The sequence below is a fragment of the Oncorhynchus kisutch genome, linkage group LG17 (assembly GCF_002021735.2).
Source record: "Oncorhynchus kisutch isolate 150728-3 linkage group LG17, Okis_V2, whole genome shotgun sequence".
NCBI lineage: Eukaryota > Metazoa > Chordata > Actinopteri > Salmoniformes > Salmonidae > Oncorhynchus > Oncorhynchus kisutch.
The window spans coordinates 21632377-21658084 of NC_034190.2; the positions used below are offsets into that span (position 1 = coordinate 21632377).

Below are 25708 nucleotides of genomic sequence, written 5' to 3' on the forward strand. Positions count from 1 at the left end.
TTTTATTTGTGAGGTTAATTCTGTTCCACTAATCACACCCCTGAGCTCTGGGCATCTCCAAGTAAATTATTATGCAAATGATGTTCCACTGAGTGTGTGTGACAGATGGGTGTCAAGTCTGAGGTCTGGGAGGAGAGATGGAGAGGTCAGCTCAGTAAGACTGACCTTCTACTTCTCGCTCTACCTCCATCTCTCAGACAGGATGAATGTAGAGAAGGACAGTTTCACTGTGTTCATCTAAAGTGTCTGCACGTCGTCCGTCAGTAATTCACAACGTGTAACTACAGGAGTGTCACTTTTAATTGCATCGAAAAAGAAGGGGGGAAAGAGAGCGGGAGAACATAACTGTGACAGATTATAAATGACCCAGCATGCCAAAATGACTCACAAGAGCTCTCCACGCTGTCGCACCTGTTCACTGTCACAGATATGATCTACTACTGGTGGACAGAGGCACTTAGACAAACACCCACACAACCTCTGACTGGGCTCCCCTACTATGTCATTTCCTGCCTAAACAACCAATCAATAAATGGGCCCGAAAAAAGGCGATTCAAGAATAACCTTGAAGACTTGTGTTAGCTCCCCACGCTCATAGGCATAGCATGCATAGGTTTTAGGACTTCTGGTCCCCACAAGGATAGTAAAACCAAACACACACACACACACACACTGACAGTTGTTGCATTGTTGTGTCAGGTCTATGTCTGTCTGTCTCTGTGATATGTTAAACTGTCCCTGATGACTCAGCCATAACGGGGTGGGATGCCCGTGTGCTTCGCAGTTTACCAGATTTCTTTAAATGAAGTTTTATTGAAGATCACCCCGCGACGCACACGATGCAGCGCTGTAGTTCAGCAGCAGATGACGCGCTGTCTCACTCGTCGATGTCATCAAATGGAGTCAAGCTAAACGCAAGTTCTGACAGCTCAATCGTCATGAAACGCAAATACAGCGATGAGTTTCTCTCTCTTGGTTTCATACAAACTTTGAGATATAACGAGGAGCGCCCACAATGTGTTTTGTGCGGGGAAGTGCTTAGTAATGAGTCTCTCAAAACAAACAAATTAAAAACGACAGGTCCTGACCAAACATCCACAGCATGACAGTAAAAGCCAGGGAGTTCTTTCAGAGCAGGGCTGAATGCTTCAGGTAACAGTGCCTCGCCAGTGGAAAAGTAAGTCAACTTGCAAGGCATTGTTGTCGTTTTATAAACAGAAACAATGGAATACTATCAAAGTAGTAGTTGTGAATTTCTCTTTCAAATAATTATCTTGTACACAGCTATTAACGTTAGTTAGATTGCTAATATTAGCCAAAGTAAGCAAGCTAGCTTGCTATACTAATAGTGCAATCCTAAATTACAGTACATAGGAAGATAAAATGATCAGGCCTATTGTACATCTTACTGTAGAAAGGATTGGTATAAACAAGTCTAGGTTGGTACTGTTGCTGTTAAAATACAAGTAATAATTGTTATTCTGAACTGGAGTAAACTGATTGAAGCAAGATGCTTTTTGAGGCAAACTCACACACAGTTCTGGGTTGCTCATCTACAGCAGGAAGCAGTCTCCTACCTGACTGAGAAAGCAGTAGATGTTCTGATCCAGTTTGCCAGTGAGTCCAGGTTCTCAACTCTGGTGTACTTAAAAAACAAGTACAGAAACAGACTCCATGCCGAGCATGACCTCAGGGTTGCACTGTTAAAAACTGTGCCCAGAATAGAAATGCTTGTTGAAAGCTTCAACCAGCCACACACCTCTCATTAGGACCGTGTGTGTTTTCTGCTCTACATCTGTGTGATGTGATCAGTCAGTGTATTCCAATTCAGAATGCTAATTATTTATTGTATTTTAACAACAGTTCCAACCTAATTTTTTTTCAACAGTAATTTCTACAGTAAAATGTACAGTAGGCCTGATCCTGTTTCTTCTGTACTGTTACTTAGGGTTGCACTATCAAAAACTGACCCTGTGTCTTGTGTTTTCTGCTCTACATCTCTGTGATGTGATCAATCAGCTTATTCCAGTTCAGAATTTAAATGATTTCTTAGATTTTAACAGCAGCAGTTCCAACCTAGACAGATGAGTACAGTGCATTAGGAAACTATTCAGACCCTTTCCCTTTCCCCACATTTTGTTACGTTAGTCTTAAAAAATATATATTTTTATTTAACCTATTTTTAACTAAGCAAGTCAGTTAGGAACAAATTTGTTCTTGCTGTGGGGATGTTTTTCAGGGGCAGGGACTGGGAGACTAGTCAGGATCGAGGCAAAGATGAACAGAGCAAAGTACAGAGAGATCCTTGATGAAATCCTGCTCCAGAAGTCAAGGGGTATGAATACTTTCTGAATGCACTGTAAGTGTTTTTATTGGGGAAACATAAACATGAATAGCTACAGTTGAAGTCGGAAGTTTACATACACTTCGGTTGGAGTCATAAAAACTCATTTTTCAACCGCTCTACCAATTTCTTGTCAACAAACTATAGGCTTGGCAAGTCGGTTAGGACATCTACTTTGTGCATGACACAAGTAATTTTTCCAACAATTGTTTACAGACATATTATTTCATTTATAATTCACTGTATCACAATTCCAGTGGGTCAGAAGTTTACTAAGTTGACTGTGCCTTTAAACAGCTTGGAAAATTGGATTTAGAAGCTTTTGATAGGCTAAATGACAACATTTGAGTCAATTGGAGGTGTACTTGTGGATGTATTTCATGGCCTACCTTCAAGCTCAGTGCCTCTTTGCTTGACATCATGGGAAAATCAAAAGAAATCAGCCAAGACCTCATAAAAAACATTGTAGACCTCCACAAGTCTGGTTCATCCTTGGGAGCAATTTCCAAACGCCTGAAGATATCACGTTCATCTGTACAAACAATAGTACGCAAGTATAATTACCATGGGACCACGCAGCCGTCATACCGCTCAGGAAGGAGACATGTTCTGTCTCCTAGAGATGAACATACTTTGGTGTGAAAAGTACAAATCAATCCCAGAACAACAGCAAAGGACCTTGTGAAGATGCTGTAGGAAACAGGTACCAAAGTATGTATATCCACAGTAAAACAAGTCCTATATCGACATAACCTGAAAGGCCGCTCAGCAAGGAAGAAGCCACTGCTCCAAAACCGCCATAAAAAAAGACAGACTACGGTTTGCAAATGCACATGGGGACAAAGATCATACTTTTTGGAGAAATGTCCTCTGGTCTGATGAAAGAAAAAATAGAACTGTTTGGCCATAATGACCATCATTATGTTTGGAGAAAAAAGGGGGATGCTTGCAAGCCGAAGAACACCATCCCAACCGTGAATCACGGGGGTGGCAGCATCATGTTGTGGGGGTGCTTTGCTGCAGGAGGAACTGGTGCGCTTCACGAAATAGATGGCATCCTGAGGAAGGAAAATTATGTGGATATATTGAAGTAACATCTCAAGACCGCAGTCAGGAAGGTAAAGCTTGGTCGCAAATGGGTCTTCCAAATGGACAATGACTCCAAGCATACTTCCAAAGTTGTGTCAAAATGGCTTAAGGACAACAAAGTCAAGTTATTGGAGTGGCCATCACAAAGCCCTGACCTCAATCTTACAGAACATTTGTGGGCAGGACTGAAAAAGCATGTGTGAGCAAGGAGGCCTACAAACCTGACTCGGTCACACCAGCTCTGTCAGGAGGAATGGGCCAAAATTGGAAGGCTACCTGAAAAGTTTGACCCAAGTTAAACACTTTAAAGGCAATGCTACCAAATACTAATTGAGTGTATGTAAACTTCTGACCCACTGGGAATGTAATGAAAGAAATAAAAGCTGAAATAAATCATTCTCTCTACTATTTTTCTGACATTTCACATTCTTAAAATAAAGTGGTGATCTTAACTGACCTATGACAGGGAATCTTTACCAGGATTAAATGTCAGGAATTGTGAAAAACTGAGTTTAAATGTATTTGACTAAGGTGTATGTAAACTTCCGACTTCAACTGTATTAATATAATTATATTTCATTGTTATTTACTATTTGTCTATTTTGCATTTGTTTTAGACATTAGGGCAATATGAAAAGTACCGATATTTACGTATAGTTGCATGTTTTCATAAGCTTGGGTCCCAGGAAAACACAGAATTTCTCATTTGGGTCCCACGCTGAAAAAGTTTAATAACCCCTGGGTTAGGGTTACAGTTAGGGGTTTGGTGTTAGGTTAAGGGTTAGGTTTCATTTTAGGGGTTTGGTGTTAGGGTAAGGGTTAGGGAAAATAGGATTTTGAATGGGAATACATTTTTTGGTGCCCACTTGGATAGTAAAACCAACAGTGTGCGTGCGTGTGTTCCTCTGGCCTTCGTCCCTCTGGAGCAGGTGGCACTGTTGACGTACTGTCTCCCCAATGCACACACACACTCTGCTGTCTGTTCTCCAGTGTCAGTCTCTGTGGATTCTGCCGTGCCTGAAACTCACTTATCATATCTGAGGGCTTAACTGTCCCTCTCACTGACACACAGCTGACTGACCCGTCTTTAGAAGCAGAAACACTGACACACAGCTGACTGACCCGTCTTTAGTAGCAGAAACACTAACAAACACAGCTAACTGACCCGTCTTTCGAGGCAGAAACACTGACACAAACAGCTGAGTGACCCGTCTTTAGTAGCAGAAATGCTGACTGACCCATCTTTAGTAGCAGAAACACTGAAATACAGCTGACTGACCCGTCTTTAGTAGCAGAAACACTGAAATACAGCTGATTGACCCGTCTTTAGTATCAGAAACACTGACATACACAGCTGAGTGACCCGTCTTTAGTAGCAAAAACACTGACACACACAGCTGACTGACCCGTCTTTAGTTGCAGAAACACTGACACAAACAGCTGACTGACCCATCTTTAGTTGCAGAAACACTGACACACACAGTTGACTGACCCATCTTTAGTAGCAGAAACACTGACACACACAGCTGACTGACCCATCTTTAGTTGGAGAAACACTGACACACACAGCTGACTGACCCATCTTTAGTTGGAGAAACACTGACACACACAGCTGACTGACCCGTCTTTAGTATCAGAAACACTGACACACACACAGCTGACTGACCCGTCTTTAGTATCAGAAACACTGACACACACACAACTGACTGACCCGTCTTTAGTATCAGAAACACTGACACACAGCTGACTGACCCGTCTTTAGTAGCATAAACACTGACACACACACAACTGACTGACCCGTCTTTAGTATCAGAAACACTGACACACAACTGACTGACCCGTATTTAGTATCAGAAACACTGACACACACAACTGACTGACCCGTCTTTAGTATCAGAAACACTGACACACACACAACTGACTGACCCGTCTTTAGTATCAGAAACACTGACACACAGCTGACTGACCCGTCTTTAGTAGCATAAACACTGACACACACACAACTGACTGACCCGTCTTTAGTATCAGAAACACTGACACACACACAACTGACTGACCCGTCTTTAGTATCAGAAACACTGACACACAACTGACTGACCCGTATTTAGTATCAGAAACACTGACACACACAACTGACTGACCCGTCTTTAGTATCAGAAACACTGACACACAACTGACTGACCCGTCTTTAGTATCAGAAACACTGACACACACAGCTGACTGACCCGTCTTTAGTATCAGAAACACTGACACACAACTGACTGACCCGTATTTAGTATCAGAAACACTGACACACACACAACTGACTGACCCATCTTTAGTATCAGAAACACTGACACACAACTGACTGACCCGTATTTAGTATCAGAAACACTGACACACACACAACTGACCCATCTTTAGTATCAGAAACACTGACACACAACTGACTGACCCATCTTTAGTATCAGAAACACTGACACACAACTGACTGACCCGTCTTTAGTATCAGAAACACTGACACACACAGCTGACTGACCCGTCTTTAGTATCAGAAACACTGACACACAACTGACTGACCCGTATTTAGTATCAGAAACACTGACACACACACAACTGACTGACCCGTCTTTAGTATCAGAAACACTGACACACAACTGACTGACCCGTATTTAGTATCAGAAACACTGACACACAACTGACTGACCCGTATTTAGTATCAGAAACACTGACACACACAACTGACTGACCCGTATTTAGTATCAGAAACACTGACACACACAACTGACTGACCCGTATTTAGTATCAGAAACACTGACACACAGCTGACTGACCCGTATTTAGTAGCATAAACATAAACCTAGAAAAGGCTCATACAGTAGCCTAAATTACATACAGGATCTTACTCTAACTTAGGTTAGCTACACTATAGTCAGCTCCATCTTTCTCTCTCTCCCTCGCTCTCACACACATGCACGTTCACACACTAACACACACACAATATTGTTTTCTCCTTTCTATTTGAACTTGTTTCCTCCTACAGATTGAAGAGATAGATACAGTATAGAGGAAGGTAGACAGACAGAGATAAAGAGAGAAAGATACAGAAACAGTGATAGAGAAATAAACTGCCTCCTCTGTTAATTAATCTGCGTGTGTCTGTGATGACCTGTCACTCATAGTCGGGCCTACACACACACACACACACACACACACACACACACTTCTTGTGTAACTAACCTTGTGGGACACACAATTCAGTCCTATTCAAAATCCTATTTTCCCTAGCCTAACCGTAACCCAAAAAACAAACCTTAACCCAAAAATGTAAACTCCCCAGTGGTGCAGCGGTCTAAGTCACTGTGTCTCAGTGCTAGAGGCGTAACTTCAAACACCCTGGTTCAAATCCAGGCTGTATCACAACCGGCCATGATTGGGAGTCTCATATGGCGGCGCTCAATTGGCCCAGCATCATCTGGGTTTGGCCTGTGTAAGTCGTCATTGTAAATAAGAACTGACTTGCCTTGTTAAATAAAGATAAATTCCTAAAACAAACCCTAGTTCCTGAAGCTAATTCTTAACCCTAAACCCCCTAGAAGTGGTATTGGACTGTATGGGGATAAAATACAAATGTTATTTTTTTCAGGGGTTAGATCAGCTTTAATATTGCAGATAGATTGTAGCTTTCCAATCCCCCATATATTTTGGGGTTAATACATATTTATATATATATATATATATATATATATATATATATACACACACACGCACACTACCACTTAGAAATGTTCTTGTTTTTGAAAGAAAATCATTTTTTTGTCCATTAAAATAACATCAAATTGATCGTTGTTAATGTTGTAAATGACTATTGTAGCTGGAAACGGCAGTTTTTTAATGGAATATCTACATAGCTCGTATTTCTTTTCGGGATAAACTAAATGTCCCCAGTTGGTCAAATTTTTGTTTGATTAATATTCTTGTGGGGACTTCTGGTTAAACACGCACACGTATGCGTGCACACACACACACACAGGTCAGGCTCTGGGAACCGCAGCCCATAATAAGAGAGTTCAGAAGACTAAATAGGGTGATCTGCTCTGGTATCTAACTGCTGAGTATCCATAGAGACTGTTGCTATGTCGGCGAAAAATCTCAATTCATTAGGAACAAATATAAATAGCCATCATCGAGTTTGTCGTATCATCATCATATCACCACCATCATCTTCATGATACCCACATCTGAGAGTGTTGAGACCTGTTGGCCTAAAATGTGTAAGCTTGAGAGCTCTCTCTTCCTCACCCCCCACCCCCTTCGCTGTCTCTCTAGCGTCTAAAGTGCTGTTTTCACACACTTGAGAAGGACTTTTTTACAGCTTCTTTCTGCAAATTAGTCCAGGACAGTTAACAATAATTATACCTCTCTCTCTCTTTCTTTCCCTCTGTCTAGATAAATAGCCAAGAGGGGGAGTGAAGCAGAGAAGGAAATGAGAGATTAAAAGGGAGTAAGAAAACCTCTAGCTGTTCTATGCAAACGTTCGTTACCCACCACTAAGCCACAATGAGACAGGTGTGTTATAGCAGGTGCACCAACGCACGCACACGCACGCGCACACACGCAGAGTATTCAAAGGATGTCCTTACAAACCAAGTTAAGTAGAGTACATTAATATGTAGCATACAGTAAATTGTATTAGGCTGCTCTGCTCTCTTTCCCAAAAGCTCCAGCAATTTTACACTTACAGTAAACACCTCACAGTACAGACGCACTAGAGAGCTATAGCTGATGTACCAGCTGAGTGTCTCACACACACACACACACACACACACACAGCTGTCCTCTTTCTAATAGACTTTATATAATAGGTGGGTCTATTTCTGACAGTGTGCCATGGGGAGATGAGGCCGACACCCAGTCTCCATCTCTGCACGCCGTGCCAACCATACCGCCTAAACCTAGACTAGCAGGTGACAACTAGGCTACTGTGTGTGCGAGAGAGATGGATAGATAGATGGGAAAGGGAGAGAGAGAGAGAGAATTTTGTGCGCGTGCCTTTCAGTGTCAGGCAGCAGAGCTGGTGTGTGTGTTGGAGATACAGCGTGTGGGTGGAGAGAGAGGCAGCTCGTGCACTGTGCCGGTGTCTGACAGATAGAAAAGCGAAAGGCGCGTAGTGGAAACCAACCGTGACTCACTCAAAAATACACCTCTAAAAAGAGCCGACCCGAGCGTCTGAGGGGAGATTTGACACGGACACGGCGCTCGAGGAGCTCCTGGTTTACGAATCATCTCCCGCGAGGTAAAATAAACACACACTCCCACTGTTTACTGAAGTGGCTGTTGATGTTGTGGTTGATGATGATGATGATGTTATTGTTGTTTATGTCGCTGTGCTATCGAGTTGTGCTGTGTCTTCGCCTTCGGGTTGTTGCAGTTTTTATAGATAAACCTATATCCATGGGTTAGTCATCCCCCGGCCAAATGGCTTTACCTATTTTCATACTGAGGGCTGACAGACAAGTCCACATGGTCAGATATTGTTACTAAATGTGTGCTAAATGTCCACGAACACCAGATACTGGTTTGGTCCTTGACAATTCATTCATTTATTTATTTTATTCATTTCGAAGTTTTGCTAAATGGGCCCTGTACGCAGGCTACCTTCTCGGTTTACCAGAGGAAAAATGAGGTCAAACAGCAACTGAAATACGTGGTGAACTGGCAGTGACGGTGTCTACTCCTGTCCTCCCAGAGAGAGAAAACAAGAAAGAAAAAGAGCATGAGAGGAAGTAGAGACAGATAGGGAGAGAGTTAGAGAGGGGGAAGTAGAGACAGATAGGGAGAGAGTTAGAGAGGGGGAAGTAGAGACAGATAGGGAGAGAGTTAGAGAGGGGGTGGGGGGGAAGTAGAGACAGATAGGGAGAGAGTTAGAGAGGGGGAAGTAGAGACAGATAGGGAGAGAGTTAGAGAGGGGGAAGTAGAGACAGATAGGGAGAGAGTTAGAGAGGGGGTGGGGGGGAAGTAGAGACAGATAGGGAGAGAGTTAGAGAGGGGGAAGTAGAGACAGATAGGGAGAGAGTTAGAGAGGGAGTGGGGGGGAAGTAGAGACAGATAGGGAGAGAGTTAGAGAGGGGGTGGGGGGGGAGTAGAGACAGATAGGGAGAGAGTTAGAGAGGGGGAAGTAGAGACAGATAGGGAGAGAGTTAGAGAGGGGGTGGGGGGGGAAGTAGAGACAGATAGGGAGAGAGTTAGAGAGGGGGTGGGGGGGAAGTAGAGACAGATAGGGAGAGAGTTAGAGAGGGGGTGGGGGGGAAGTAGAGACAGATAGGGAGAGAGTTAGAGAGGGGGTGGGGGGGAAGTAGAGACAGATAGGGAGAGAGTTAGAGAGGGGGTGGGGGGAAGTAGAGACAGATAGGGAGAGTTAGAGAGGGGGTGGGGGTGAAGTAGAGACAGATAGGGAGCGAGTTAGAGAGGGGTGGGGGGGGAAGTAGAGACAGATAGGGAGAGAGTTAGAGAGGGGGTGGGGGGGTGAGGAGAGACAGATAGGGAGAGAGTTAGAGAGGGGGTGGAGGGGGAAGTAGAGACAGATAGGGAGAGAGTTAGAGAGGGGGGTGGGGGGGGGAGTAGAGACAGATAGGGAGAGAGTTAGAGAGGGGGGTGGGGGGGAAGTAGAGACAGATAGGGAGAGAGTTAGAGAGGGGGTGGGGGGGAAGTAGAGACAGATAGGGAGAGAGTTTAGAGAGGGGGTGGGGGGGGAAGTAGAGACAGATAGGAGAGAGTTAGAGAAGGGGGTGGGGGGAAGTAGAGACAGATAGGGAGAGAGTTAGAGAGGGGGTGGGGGGGGAAGTAGAGACAGATAGGGAGAGAGTTAGAGGAGGGGGTGGGGTGGAAGTAGAGACAGATAGGGAGAGGTTAGAGAGGGGGTGGGGGGGGAAGTAGAGACAGATAGGGAGAGAGTTAGAGAGGGGGTGGGGGGGGAAGTAGAGACAGATAGGGAGAGAGTTAGAGAGGGGGTGGGGGGGAAGTAGAGACAGATAGGGAGAGAGTTAGAGAGGGGGTGGGGGGGAAGTAGAGACAGATAGGAGAGAGTTAGAGAGGGGTGGGGGGGAAGTAGAGACAGATAGGGCGAGTTAGAGAGGGTGTGGGGGGAAGTAGAGACAGATAGGGAGAGAGTTAGAGAGGGGTGGGGGGTAAGGAGAGACAGATAGGGAGAGAGTTAGAGAGGGGGTGGAGGGGAAGTAGAGACAGATAGGGAGAGAGTTAGAGAGGGGGTGGGGGGAAGGAGAGACAGATAGGGAGAGAGTTAGAGAGGGGGTGGGGGGGAAGTAGAGACAGATAGGGAGAGAGTTGGAGAGGGGGTGGGGGGGTAAGGAGAGACAGATAGGGAGAGAGTTAGAGAGGGGGTGGAGGGGGGAAGTAGAGACAGATAGGGAGAGAGTTAGAGAGGGGGTGGGGGGGTAAGGAGAGACAGATAGGGAGAGAGTTAGAGAGGGGGGTGGGGGGGGAAGTAGAGACAGATAGAGAGAGAGTTAGAGAGGGGGTGGGGGGGAAGTAGAGACAGATAGGGAGAGAGTTAGAGAGGGGGTGGGGGGGGAAGTAGAGACAGATAGGGAGAGAGTTAGAGAGGGGGTGGGGGGGAAGTAGAGACAGAGGGAGAGAGTTAGAGAGGGGGTGGGGGTGGGGGTAAGGAGAGACAGATAGGGAGCGAGTTAGAGAGGGGGTGGGGGGGGTAAGGAGAGACAGATAGGGAGAGAGTTAGAGAGGGGGTGGGGGGTAAGGAGAGACAGATAGGGAGAGAGTTAGAGAGGGGGTGGGGGGGTAAGGAGAGACAGATAGGGAGAGAGTTAGAGAGGGGGTGGGGGGGTAAGGAGGGACAGATAGGGAGAGAGTTAGAGAGGGGGTGGGGGGGTAAGGAGAGACAGATAGGGAGAGAGTTAGAGAGGGGGTGGGGGAAGTAAAGACAGATAGGGAGAGAGTTAGAGAGGGGGTGGGGGGGGGAAGTAGAGACAGATAGGGAGAGAGTTAGAGAGGGGGTGGGGGGTAAGGAGAGACAGATAGGGAGAGAGTTAGAGAGGGGGTGGGGGGGGAAGTAGAGACAGATAGGGAGAGAGTTAGAGAGGGGGTGGGGGGTAAGGAGAGACAGATAGGGAGAGAGTTAGAGAGGGGGTGGAGGGGGAAGTAGAGACAGATAGGGAGAGAGTTAGAGAGGGGGGTGGGGGGGGAAGGAGAGAGAGGTTTAGTTGACAGTCCAATGAAGGTTGTGAGCAGGAGGTCTATAGGGGTAAAAATATCATGTCTTAGCTCAGCCAGGGCACAGGAATGCCACACACACACACCCTGAATAGTAGCTTGACTGGCCACTATGGTTATATCAGCTCTGTCTCAGTGGGTCAAGTGGATTCTACAGAGAAATATGATATACACATACAGTGCATTCATAAAGTATTCAGACCCCTTGACTTTTTCCACATTTTGTTACGTTACAGCCTTAATCTAAAATGGATTAAATACATTTTTCCCTCATCAATCTACACTCAATAATAATAATAATAATAATAAACAGTCATAATGACAAAGCCAAAACAAGTTTTTTGAAATATTTGGAAATGTATTACAAATAAAAAACAAATACCATATTTACTTAAGCGTTCAGACCCTTTGCTATGACACTAGAAATTGAGCTCAGGTGCATCCTGTTTCCATTGATCATCCTTCAGATGTTTCTACAACTTGATTAGAGTCCACCTGTGGTAAATTAAATTGATTGAACATTATTTGGAAAGGCACACACCTGTCTATATAAGTTCCCACAATCAGAGCAAAAACCAAGCAATGAGGTCGAAGGAATTGTCTGTAGAGCGCCGAGACAGTATTGTGTCAAGGCACAGATCTGGGGAAGGGTACCAAAACATTTCTGCAGTATTGAAGGTCCCCAAGAACACAGTGGCCTCCATCATTCTTAAATGGGAGAAGTTTGAAACTACCAAGATTCTTCCTAGAGCTGTCTCTATGAAGGTCTGATGAAACCAAGCTTGAACTCTTTGTCCTGAATGCCAAGCATCACGTCTGGAGGAAACCTGACACCATCCCTACGGTGAAGCATGGTGGTGACAGCATCATGCTTTGGGGATGTTTTTCAGCGGCAGGGACTGGGAGACTAGTCAGGATCGAGGGAAAGATTAACGGAGCAAAGTACAGAGAGATCCTTGATGAAAACCTGCTCCAGAGCACTCAGGACCTCAGACTGTGGCGAAGGTTCACCTTCCAACAGGACAACAAAGCTAATTACACTGCCAAGACAACGCAGGAGTGGCTTCGGGACAAGTCTCTGAATGTCCTTGAGTGGCCCAGCCAGAGCCCGGACTTGGACCCGATCGAACATTTCTGGAGAGACCTGAAAATAGCTGTGCAGTGACGCTCCCCATCCAATCTGACAGAGCTTAAGAGGATCTGCAGTAGTGTCATATCCAAGAAGACTCAAGGTTATAATTGCTGCCAAAGGTGTATCAACAAAGTACTGAGTAAAGGGTCTGAATACTTATCTAAATGTGATATTTTTTTTTTTTTTTTTGCATTTTCAAATCATTCTTAAAACCTGTTTGTGCATTGTCATTATGGAATATTGTGTGTACACTAATGAAGAGAAAAAACTATTTTAGAATAAGGCTGTAATGTAATAAAAATGTGGAAAAATTCAAGGGGCCTGAATACTTTGAGTGCACTGTACGTACATGTGTGGCCCCCAGTCAACCATGACTCTGGTTGACCAGTGGTTAGCCCACTGCAGGTACCAAGTGTTGTTGTCGTTGTAAGGTTCCAGACTCAGGTTGGCCGTACAAGGTCGGACACAACGTTATGAAGATTTTTTTTTACTTTTCCCCCCCAGAACTACACTGAACAAAAATATTAACGCAACATGTAGTGTTGGTCCCATGTTTCATGAGCTGAAATAAAAGATCCCCGAAATGTTATATACAAACAAAAAGGTTATTTCTCTCAAATGTTGTGCATAAATTTGTTTACGTCCCTGTTAGTGAGCATTTCTCCTTTGCCACGATAATCCATCCCCCTTACAGGTGTGCCATATGAAGAAGCTGATTAAACGGCATGATCATTACACAGGTCCACCTTGTGCTGGGGACAATAAAAGGCCACTCTAAAATGTTCAGTTTTGCCACGCAACAAAGCCAGAATTGTCTCAAGTTTTGGCATGCTGACTGCAAGAATGTCCACCAGAGCTGTTGCCAGAGAATTTAATTTTCATTTCTCTACCATAAACCGCCTCCAACATAATTTTAGAGAATTTGGCAGTATGTCCAACCAGCCTCACAACCGCCAACCACGTGTAACCACGCCAGCCCAGGACCTCCACATCCGGCTTCGTCTGAGACCAGCCACCCGGACAGCTGATGAAACTGAGGAATATTTCTGTCTGTAATAAAGCCCTTTGTGGGGGAAAAAACTCAGATTGGCTGGGCCTGGCTCCCCATTAGGGGGGCCTGGCTCCAAAGTGGGTGGGTCTATTGCCCTCCCAGGCCCACCCAAAGCTGTGCCCCTGCCCACTCATGTGAAACCCATAGATTAGGGCCTCATTTATTTCAATTGACTGCTTTTCTTATATGAACTGTAAGTCAGTAAAAAAAATTGAAATTGTTGCTTTTCTATTTTTGTTCAGTATAGTTTAGTAGGCTACTCGATATGGTGTGCAAAACCACTTTTTTCTGCAGGTGAAGAACTGGTAACTAAACTCTTCTCTCCTCGGGCACAGGGGCAGTTGGATCAGCAGATGAATGATGGTGCACGGCCTAAACACACAGACACAAGTCCCTGTGTCCCGTCTCCATCTGTCACACTCCAACAAGCGTGTCACAGTTTCTGCAGTGTTCAGCTAAAACTCTCCTCTCTCCCCTCCTTAAAGTCTCCCATAAAGCTCTGTTACCATGGTGATCAGTTCAACCCAGCAGCCATATGCTCCACTCTCCTCTTCCTGCTGATTCTACACTTTCCCTACCCTCTTTCTGAGCTTTCTCTCTGATCTCTCTCTCTTTTCATCACTGCTTCTCCCCATCTTTTTCTGTATCCTTTCTCTCTCCCATCTCTCTCTGTCCGTATCCCTAAATCTCTTTACCCCTCTTTCTGGATCTATGTAATACACTTCTTTGTAGCCATGACTGTGTCCCAAATGGCACCTCTATTCCCTATGCAGTGCACTACTTTGGACCAGACACTACATAAGGAAATAGGTGCCATTTGAAACGTAGACCACATCTGCCCAAACTATCTATTAGACAAACTGCTTTAGACACAAGATTAGTAATCATAACTCTAATAGGGTGGTGTTTCATATATAACCCCTATCTGTCTCTCCTTACCCCCCCACCCCCTCTCTAACCCCTATATATATTACCCCTATGACACTGGTGTTACAGGAATAAGTGTCCCCTATGACCCTGTGGTGTTACAGGAATAAGTGTCCCCTATGTCCCTGTGGTTTTACAGGAATAAGTGTCCCCTATGTCCCTGTGGTTTTACAGGAATAAGTGTCCCCTATGACCCTGTGGTTTTACAGGAATAAGTGTCCCCTATGACCCTGTGCTGATACAGGAATAAGTGTTCCCTATGACACTGTGGTGTTACAGGAATAAGTGTTCCTGTCCAAGGGGTTGGAGCGCTGGCCGGAATGTGGTTTTTCCCACCAGTGGGATCAGGAGCTCAGCTCGGAATTCTGGGAATATTGCTGCCGGCAGATCGGATGATGCCTCCCACAGCTGCTGTTACTAAGAAAAGCCTAAGAATACACACGTTACGCATACACTCACTGCGCACACACATTTACTATGTACACACACGCTCATGCACACACCCTTAGACCCAACTAGGCAGCCATGGAGTGTGTTGTACAGGGGGAAGGAGGTCAGAGAGAGGCAGCATATGTAAAAGCCTTTCTATGGGATCTGCAAGTGACATTAAGTAGGTGTGTGTGTTTATATCAGTAACTGACGTGTGTGTTTTGTAGTTTTCAGAGAGGATGTCTGAAGCGATCGTCCCAGAATCCTCAGGGCTGAGGTCATGTAACGAGTTATACCCCTCCGCTCTGCCATCCTCACCCCCCCTTTCCACAGAGGATGAGTGTCACCATGACAACAGAAAGGTGGAGCAGCAGGTAAGACTTGTGACTGAATGAGGTGTTGTTATTATAGATCAGATAGGTGACATGACTGGTGGTCCCTGAGGAATGCCATGTGATTTGTCACATTTTGTCACACAGAAACCCGTCAGTAACCAGGGGCAACCAGCCAGGAAGAGAACCAAGGTAGACTCTGTTTCTGTCACACACCTACGTAGAGCCATATATATCACTGTTGTGTATGTACACTGTGTCAGCCTTGATTTAGCCCCGGGTGGGCAGGGTTTGCACTTCTGAGGCTATTTCATTGGTTAATGTTGTTGCTTGTTTCAGGCCAAAGGCAGGTTGGTGAGGAGCATGGCTGTGTGTGAGGAGTCATTCCCACCATCCCCTCCTGACACCACCCAAGACAGCCAGGTAACACACACACACACACATAAAACATGCACGCACAACACACACACTCTCATAACACACACACAGACACAAAACACGCACATCATGTGATGTTTGATGTTTTAGAGCTCTGTTGAAGTCACCATGCTGCCAGGTTGCCATGACAACGAGGAGGAAGAGCAGAGCAAAGAGCCAAATGTGCCCACGCTAATTATCTCAGACACCAGTCAGGAATACACAGACTCTACTGGGATTGACCTGCACCAGTTTATCATCACCACCCTAAACAGCAATCCCAGGTACAAAAAACTGTGTGTGTGTGTATGTGTGTGTAACTGCTTAGCTGGCAATGATGTCATGGTAATAATATGATGTCATGGTGTTGGCATCTTTCAGGGACAGGATGATGCTGTTGAAACTGGAGCAGGACATGATCGACTTCATCACAGACAACGGGTATGTGTGTGTGGCCATAATTCTTTTTTTAATGCAAATATGATTTACTGTATTTACTTCAATGTGTTGTCTAAGCAGGACTGTCATCCCCTCCCATCTTCTTCTCTCTCCCTCTCTCAGTCCTTATAAGAAATTCCCTCACATGTCTTCCTACCATCGTATGTTGGTCCACCGGGTAGCAGCCTACTTTGGCATGGAACACAATGTGGACCAGACTGGCAAATCTGTCATCATCAATAGCACCAGTAACACACGCATGTACGTAACTCTCTCTTCTCTGTGGTATATCAGTACGCTTGCAACAACAGGATCGTGGGTTTGATTCCCGCCGGGGACACCCATACAATAACGTGTGTCCTCACTACTATAAGTCTTTGGACATAAAAGTGTCTGCTAAAGGACATATTATTGTTGTTGTATTATTCTCTATTTCTGTATGTGTGTAGACCAGAGCAGAGGTTTATGGACTATGTCCAGGAGGAGAGAGGAGAGGAGACTCAGTGGAGAACCATACTGAAGAGAGACAACGCAGAAGACAACCAGGTAGCTAGCTGTCTGTCTGTCTGTCTGTCTTTCTTTCTTTCTTTCTTTCTTAGTAGCATGTAAGCACTATATAAGCTTGCATATTTGGACAGCTTTTAGAGGTCCTTGTCAGAGTTCCAGATTTTGAGAGGTTGTGTTCTTATCCTGCCCCCACCAGGCGAGGCTCCACCCACTACGCGAGGAGAGGCGGAGCAAATCAATGGAAGAGAGAGAGGAGGAGTACCAGAGAGCTAGAGAAAGGATATTCAACCAGGAGGTACACACACACACACACACAAACACACACACAAACACACATCTTATTCTTTCTTCTGTCTTCCACAGCCTGCCTGTCCCCAGGAGACCAGGTAATATTGTTTTTATGTTAGACGTAAATAAAGTTGTGTTGACGTTATTTTTTTTTTATGTTCCCCAATGGACGGTTGTAATAACATTGTGATGATTATTGTGTGTCGTTATTGCAGGTCTATTGAGGATGGTAGCCCCCATGCTGCGACCCAGAGAAGGCAGCTCTTTAGGTGAGTGTGCTCTCGACTGGTGGCTGAGTGGTACTGAATCTTGACCGTACTAGTAGCGTTTAGCTGAACACACTACCGGGCCTTTAATGACCAGTTTACTAGTCTAAATCAGTTGCTGGTCTGTGTGTCCTTCAGGGGTACCAGGGGTAACTCGGGCTCAAGCCGACAGAGCAGCACGGAGACTGACTATAGTCGCTATAGTAACTGGAGCAGCACTGACTCAGGTCGCTATAGCAATGACCCCCGACCCTGGAGCAGCACAGACTCAGACTCTGCCTATCAGAGGCCAAACCCCGCCCCCAAGGCCCGACCAGCCAATCACAGCTGGGACGCACGAGGTAGAAAATAATCTAATTTAATTGAACTACGATCCTGATCCTTTTCCATGTACTTTAATGTCTCCCTTCTCTCCCTTTCCCACCTTCTCTCCCTTTCCCACCTTCTCTCCTCCTCTCTCCCTTTCCCACCTTCTCTCCTCCTCTCTCCCTTTCCCACCTTCTCTCCTCCGCTCTTCCTTTCCTACCTTCTCTCCTCCTCTCTCCCTTTCCTACCTTCTCTCCTCCTCTCTCCCTTTCCCACCTTCTCTCCTCCTCTCTCCCTTTCCACCTTCTCTCCTTTCCCACCTTCTCTCCCTTTCCCACCTTCTCTCCTCCTCTCATCCCCTTTCCCACCTTCTCTCCTCCTCTCTCCCTTTCCCACCTTCTCTCCCTTTCCCACCTTCTCTCCCTTTCCCACCTTCTCTCCTCCTCTCTCCCTTTCCCACCTTCTCTCCTCCTCTCTCCCTTTCCTACCTTCTCTCCTCCTCTCTCCCTTTCCCACCTTCTCTCCTCCTCTCTCCCTTTCCCACCTTCTCTCCTCCTCTCTCCCTTTCCTACCTTCTCTCCTCCTCTCTCCCTTTCCCACCTTCTCTCCTCTCTCTCCCTTTCCCACCTTCTCTCCTCCTCTCTCCCTTTCCCATCTTCTCTTCCTTTCCCACCTTCTCTCCCTTTCCCACCTTCTCTCCTCCTCTCTCCCTTTCCACCTTCTCTCCTCCTCTCTCCCTTTCCCACCTTCTCTCCTCCTCTCTCCTTTCCCACCTTCTCTCCTCCTCTCTCCCTTTCCTACCTTCTCTCCTCCTCTCTCCCTTTCCTACCTCTCTCCTCTCCTCTCTCCCTTTCCACCTTCTCTTCCTTTCCCACCTTCTCTCCTTTCCCACCTTCTCTCCCTTTCCCACCTTCTCTCCTCCTCTCTCCCTTTCCCACCTTCTCTCCTCCTCTCTCTTTCCCACCTTCTCTCCTCTCTCTCCCTTTCCTACCTTCTCTCCTCCTCTCTCCCTTTCCCACCTTCTCTCCTCCTCTCTCCCTTTCCCACCTTCTCTTCCTTTCCCACCTTCTCTCCTCCTCTCTCTCTTTCCCACCTTCTCTCCTCCTCTCTCCCTTTCCCACCTTCTCCTCCCTTCTCCCACTCTCTCCTTTCCCACCTCTCTCCTCCTCTCTCCCTTTCCTACCTTCTCTCATCCTCCTCTCTCCCTTTCCCACCTTCTCTCATCCTCTCTCTCCTTCCCCACCTTCTCTCATCCTCTCTCCCTTTCCCACCTTCTCTCATCCTCTCTCCCTTTTCCACCTTCTCTCATCCTCTCTCCCTTTCCCACCTTCTCTCATCCTCTCTCCCTTTCCCACCTTCTCTCCTCCTCTCTCCCTTTCCCACCTTCTCTTCCTTTCCCACCTTCTCTTCCTTTCCCACCTTCTCTCCCTTTCCCACCTTCTCTCCTCCTCTCTCCTTTCCCACCTTCTCTCCTCCTCTCTCCCTTTCCCACCTTCTCTCCTCCTCTCTCCCTTTCCTACCTTCTCTCCTCCTCTCTCCCCTTTCCTACCTTCTCTCCTCCTCTCTCCCTTTCCCCTTCTCTCCTCCTCCTCTCTCCCTTTCCCACCTTCTCTCCCTTTCCCACCTTCTCTCCTCCTCTCTCCCTTTCCCACCTTCTCTCCTCCTCTCTCCCTTTCCCACCTTCTCTTCCTTTCCCACCTTCTCTCCTCCTCTCTCTCTTTCCCACCTTCTCTCCTCCTCTCTCCCTTTCCCACCTTCTCTCCCTTTCCCACCTTCTCTCCTCCTCTCTCCCTTTCCCACCTTCTCTCCTCTCTTCCCTTCCTACCTTCTCTCATCCTCTCTCCCTTTCCCACCTTCTCTCATCCTCTCTCCCTTTCCCACCTTCTCCTCCTCCTCTCTCCCTTTCCCACCTTCTCTCCCTTTCCCACCTTCTCTCCTCCTCTCTCCCTTTCCCACCTTCTCTCCTCTCTCCCTTTCCTACCTTCTCTCATCCTCTCTCCCTTTCCCACTTTCTCTCCTCCTCTCTCCCTTTCCTACCTTCTCTCCTCCTCTCTCCCTTTCCTACCTTCTCTCCTCCTCTCTCCCTTTCCCACCTTCTCTCCTCCTCTCTCCCTTTCCCACCTTCTCTTCCTTTCCCACCTCAGAAAGTCTCTTCCACCTTTCTCCACTTCTCCATTCCCCCTTCTCGCATCTCTCTCCCTCCCCCTCTCCTCCCTTCCACCTTCTCTTCCTCCTCCTCCCTTTCCCACCCTTCTCTTCCTTTCTCCACCGTTCTCTCGCTCTCCTCCTCGCTCTTTTCCCACCTTCTCTCCGCCGCTCTGCTCCCTTTCCAACCTTCTTCACCCTGTCCCACCTTCTCTCCTCCTCCTCGTCTGCCCTTTCCAACCTTCTCTCCTCTCTCCCTTTCTACCCTACTTGCTCTCATCCTCTCGGCTCGCCCTTCCCACCCTTCTCTCAGCCTCTTCTCCCTTCCCACCTTCTCTCCTCCTCCTCCCTTACCCACCTTCGACCTCTCATCCTCTCTACCTTTCCCACCCTTCTTCTCCTCCTCTCTCCTTCCCACCTTCTCTCCTCCTCTCTCGCCCTTTACCCACCTTCTCTGCCTCCTCTCGCTCTTTCCCACCTTCTCTCTCTCCTCTCTCGGGGAACCCTCATCCCTTTCCCACCTTCTCTCCCTTTCCCACCTTCTCTCCTCCTCTCTCCCTTCCCACCTTCTCTCCTCTCTCCCTTTCCTACCTTCTCTCATCCTCTCTCCCTTTCCCACCTTCTCTCATCCTCTCTCCCTTTCCCACCTTCTCTCATCCTCTCTTCCCTTTCCCAACCTTCTCTCATCCTCTCTCCCTTTCCCACCTTCTCTCATCCTCTCTCCCTTTCCCACCTTCCTCTCCTCCTCTCTCCCTTTCCCACTTCTCTCCTCCTCTCTCCCTTTCCACCTTCTCTCCTCTCTCCCTTTCCTACCTTCTCTCATCCTCTCTCCCTTTCCCACCTTCTCTCATCCTCTCTCCCTTTCCCACCTTCTCTCCTCCTCTCTCCCTTTCCCACCTTCTCTCCTCCTCTCTCTCTTTCCCACCTTCTCTCCTCCTCTCTCTCTTTCCCACCTTCTCTCCTCCTCTCTCCCTTTCCCACCTTCTCTCCCTTTCCCACCTTCTCTCCTCCTCTCTCCCTTTCCCACCTTCTCTCCTCTCTCCCTTTCCTACCTTCTCTCATCCTCTCTCCCTTTCCCACCTTCTCTCATCCTCTCTCCCTTTTCCACCTTCTCTCATCCTCTCTCCCTTTCCCACCTTCTCTCATCCTCTCTCCCTTTCCCACCTTCTCTCATCCTCTCTCCCTTTCCCACCTTCTCTCATCCTCTCTCCCTTTCCCACCTTCTCTCATCCTCTCTCCCTTTCCCACCTTCTCTCCTCCTCTCTCCCTTTCCCACCTTCTCTCCTCCTCTCTCCCTTTCCCACCTTCTCTCCTCCTCTCTCCCTTTCCCACTTTCTCTCCTCCTCTCTCCCTTTCCTACCTTCTCTCATCCTCTCTCCCTTTCCTACCTTCTCTCATCCTCTCTCCCTTTCCCACCTTCTCTCCTCCTCTCTCCCTTTCCCACCTTCTCTCCTCCTCTCTCCCTTTCCCTCCTCCTCTCTTCCGCTCTCCTTTTCCCACCTTCTCTCCTCCTCTCTCCCTTTCCCTCCTCCTCTCTCCCTTTCCCATCTTCTCTCCTCCTCTCTCCCTTTCCCTCCTCCTCTCCCCCTTTCCCACCTTCTCTCCTCCTTTCTCCCTTTACCTCATCTGTCATCTGTCTCTCTGTATCTCTCTCTCCCAGATGACCATGCCCCCACCACAGGCTCCAACTACCTCACGGTGCCCATGGAGAACGGGATTCCACCAGGAAGTATATTACTGAACCCACATACAGGTACACACACACATACACATACATGTATATGTGAAAAGGGATTTGTGAGTTTAACCTTGACCTCTAACCCCAGGCCAGCCCTTCTTGAACCCAGATGGAAGTCCTGCCATCTACAACCCCCCCGACCCCCAGCAGCCAACAAGAAGCCAGCCTCAGCAGCAGGCCCCTCTGCCGCAGCAGCCAATGGCTGGCCACACAGTCCCTCAGGTAAAACACTGATTTCACAGTAACCATATAGAATTGGAATACAAATACAATAATCTACCTATTCATTAGTTATACTAAATGTATAAACAGTCCTGTCCATGCAACCCGATTGGCCAAATTGTGTTCCAGCCGTGTCGATAATAGCAATAAACAGAGCCTGTTTTTGTAATAGAAGACTGGAAATAACAATGCTTTCTCTCAGGTGGTTCAATATTCGTCCGTCTCTTATCCTCCCCAGCAGTTGCAATACTCTACGGTACTAAGTTTTTTCATGCATGTGTTTTTGTGGATATAACAGTGTATGCATGAACAGTATAAATGTATTATGTCTGTCTGCGTGTCTTTGTTAACATGTTCTCTGTGGTCCTCAGAGCGAGGACCTGTCGTCTCAGTTTGGTCACATGACTGTGAGCTGTCAGCCATTGGGGGAAGCTCCGTCTCTATACCCTCCCTTAGCCTCTCCCACACAGAGTTATGTCTATACCGCACCTCCCCCTCCTCACAACCCCCCCAGCTACTGCCAACCCCCTCCAACTCAGGTAGGAATAACACAACACAATCATAATAGAATGGTAGAACAGAATAATAGAATAGTCCCATGTGTTAGCATAGAATCGTAGAATGATAGAACAGAATAATAGAATAGTCCCATGTGTTGACATGATGTTGAACTCTGTACTGTAGGTGCCTGTGTATTACTACTCTACTACTCAGTATCCTACCTCAGCACCCCAAAGACCTGCCACACCTACCCAGGCCATACAGCCTACAGGTACGTACGTGTGTGTGTGTGCGTGCGTGCGGCAGTAGGGAGGGGGGCCGTTACACTGTAAGAGATGTAGTCTGAGGTCTCACAGTGAACCGGTCTCTTTTCCTGCTGCTTCTACTCTACAGAGAGATGCTGATTAGCTGCTAGTCCTCCATTTGTCAGATATTACAGCAAATGATACAGCTTTGAATTAGCTTTAAACAAACAAGCAATTGATTGATGTTTTATGAATAATCTGCTGGGGGTTTATCTGTATATCTGTCTCTGTGTGTATTTGTAGGTTACTCTCCTGTCGTAGCCAATCAGCAGCAGACCTACCAGGGGATGATGAGTTTGCAGCTGCCTCAGAGCCAAGCCCAAAGATTGCTGGGTTCTTATCCACCTGGCTCCTCCCACCCATGTGGTGTAACACAGGTAACCATGACAACCACCATGTCATATACTCAGTGGCCATTGTATTAGGTACACCACCCTGTTCACGGAAATGGTGAGCTCCTACAGTGAGTCACGTAGCTGTGGCTTGCTGTATAAAGCAGGCAGACAGGCATCGAAGCATTCAGTAGCTGTGGCTTGCTGTATAAAGCAGGCAGACAGGCATCGAAGCATTCAGTAGCTGTGGCTTGCTGTATAAAGCAGGCAGACAGGCATCGAAGCATTCAGTAGCTGTGGCTTGCTGTATAAAGCAGGCAGACAGGCATCGAAGCATTCAGTAGCTGTGGCTTGCTGTATAAAGCAGGCAGACAGGCATCGAAGCATTCAGTAACTGTGGCTTGCTGTATAAAGCAGGCAGACAGGCATCCAAGCATTCAGTAGCTGTGGCTTGCTGTATAAAGCAGGCAGACAGGCATCGAAGCATTCAGTAACTGTGGCTTGCTGTATAAAGCAGGCAGACAGGCATCCAAGCATTCAGTAACTGTGGCTTGCTGTATAAAGCAGGCAGACAGGCATCCAAGCATTCAGTAACTGTGGCTTGCTGTATAAAGCAGGCAGACAGGCATCCAAGCATTCAGTAACTGTGGCTTGCTGTATAAAGCAGGCAGACAGGCATCCAAGCATTCAGTAACTGTGGCTTGCTGTATAAAGCAGGCAGACAGGCATCCAAGCATTCAGTAACTGTGGCCTGCTGTATAAAGCAGGCAGACAGGCATCCAGGCATTCAGTAACTGTGGCTTGCTGTATAAAGCAGGCAGACAGGCATCCAAGCATTCAGTAACTGTGGCTTGCTGTATAAAGCAGGCAGACAGGCATCCAGGCATTCAGTAACTGTGGCTTGCTGTATAAAGCAGGCAGACAGGCATCCAAGCATTCAGTAACTGTGGCTTGCTGTATAAAGCAGGCAGACAGGCATCCAGACATTCAGTAACTGTTTGATTGAACGTTAGAATGGGCAAAACGAGTGGCCCAAGTGATTTTGAGCGTGGTATGATAGTCGGTGCCAGACGCGCAGGTTTCAGTATCTCAGAAACGGACTCCTGCGCTTTTCACGTTTGACAGTATCTAGGGTTTACAGAGAATGGTGCCACAAACAAAAACATCCAGTCAGCGGCAGTCCTGTGGGCGAAAACAGCTCCTTGGTGAGAGTACAACAGTGGTATGTAAAACGGCACCTCGGAACGCACTTGTCGGACCTTGTCACGGATTGGCTATTGCAGCAGACGACCACACCTGGTACTACTATCAGCTAAAAACAAGAAGAGCTGGCTCAAGTGGTCACGCAATCACCAACTGGACAATTGAGGAGGCGTAAGCAGCATGAGTCCATGGCCCATCCTGCCTGGTGTCAACGGTAAAGGCTGGTGGTGGGGGTGTAATGGTGTGGAAGGTCAAATGTCTGCAGGATGACTGTAAGTCGCTTTGGATAAAAGCGTCTGCTAAATGGCTTATATTAGACCAAATGAGCAACATTTCCATGCCCTGAAGAATTCCGGCTGTTCTGGAGGCAAAGGGGGGTCCGGCATGGTACTAGATGGGTGTACCTAATAAACTGACCACAGTAATTCCTCAGTGTTGAATTAAAGTTGCAGTGTTGTCAGGCTACTAATCAAATCTGTGCCTAAATTGAATCTCTCCCTCAGGGTGGTGTGGGGGTATCGTACCCCCAGACTGGTCTCATGTCGCGGGGTGAGGGGGGTTACTGCTGCATGGTATCTCCAACCTGTCCCCCTGGTCCCATACCCCCTCCCCCTCTACACACCGGCTGCCATGCCTCCAGCTGTAGCAACATCAGCAGCCAGGGGTGGGCGGGAAAATACTAACACGCCCCCACCCAACCTAAACTTACATAACCCCCACACATACGCCCCCACCCAACCTAAACTTACATAACCCCCACACATACACACACTTGACCTCCCTTCCCCCCCACCTCTACTTGCACAACCCCACCGGACTGTGTTGATTGAGATGCAACCAGTGTTCAAGCTGTTACACACACAGTATACCACAGGCAATGTATTGTGCCAAACCTGTATCAGAGGTACTGTACTGATTTAAAAGCATCATTTATATACTCCAGTTGAGTTTTGTATGGATATGAAATGATTATATATATGTATTGTAGTGTTTGAGCAGAATAAACTAATGTGGCTGCTTTGACAGGTCACCTTTCTAACGGCTGTGGTCTCTTTCACATTGAGTATTTGATCTGATTTTCTAATCTACACACTGCTGACATTGTTAGCATTGAGTGTATCACAATTATTAAATTGTTGAACGGATGTTTGTTTTTTTTGATAGATCCAGAATGTAATTCACAGATCGCAATCTATAACAAGTCTTACACTTATGAAAAATATAAAACGCAACATGTAAAAGATCCCAGATATTTTCCATTTATCTCTCAAATTTTGTGCACATTTATTTACATCCCTGTTAGTGAGCTTTTCTCCTTTGCCAAGATAATTAATCGATCTGACAGGTGGCATATCAAGAAGCTGATTAAACAGCATTATCATTACACAGGTGTACCTTGTGCTGGGGACAATAAAAGGCCACTGTAAAATTTGCAGTTGTCACACAACACAATGCCACCGATGTCTCAAGTTGAGGGAGCATGCAATTGACATGACTGCAGAAATTGAAT

At 46.8% G+C, this 25708-nt stretch overlaps 1 protein-coding gene across 3 annotated transcripts; it reads left to right on the forward strand.

Moving 5' to 3' along the window:
• The first annotated feature begins 910 nt into the window (after nucleotides 1-910).
• Nucleotides 911-25239, forward strand: arpp21 (cAMP-regulated phosphoprotein, 21). 3 transcript variants are annotated; one of them, XM_031793247.1, is made up of 20 exons: nucleotides 911-1177; nucleotides 7862-7981; nucleotides 15426-15572; nucleotides 15678-15722; nucleotides 15870-15953; nucleotides 16059-16231; nucleotides 16329-16388; nucleotides 16509-16646; nucleotides 16835-16931; nucleotides 17089-17187; nucleotides 17256-17278; nucleotides 17396-17449; nucleotides 17585-17787; nucleotides 21558-21650; nucleotides 21724-21857; nucleotides 22060-22113; nucleotides 22229-22396; nucleotides 22542-22629; nucleotides 22907-23040; nucleotides 24702-25239. In XM_031793247.1, exons 2-20 carry the CDS (start codon nucleotides 7973-7975, stop codon nucleotides 24879-24881), a joined length of 1983 nt encoding a protein of 660 aa, XP_031649107.1. In that variant the 5' UTR covers nucleotides 911-1177; nucleotides 7862-7972; the 3' UTR covers nucleotides 24882-25239. The 3 variants fall into 3 exon arrangements, with proteins under 3 accessions (XP_031649107.1, XP_020360813.1, XP_020360812.1); XM_020505224.2 differs by lacking the exon at nucleotides 7862-7981; XM_020505223.2 differs by lacking the exons at nucleotides 911-1177; nucleotides 7862-7981 and adding an exon at nucleotides 8307-8708.
• Nucleotides 25240-25708: the final 469 nt, after the last annotated feature.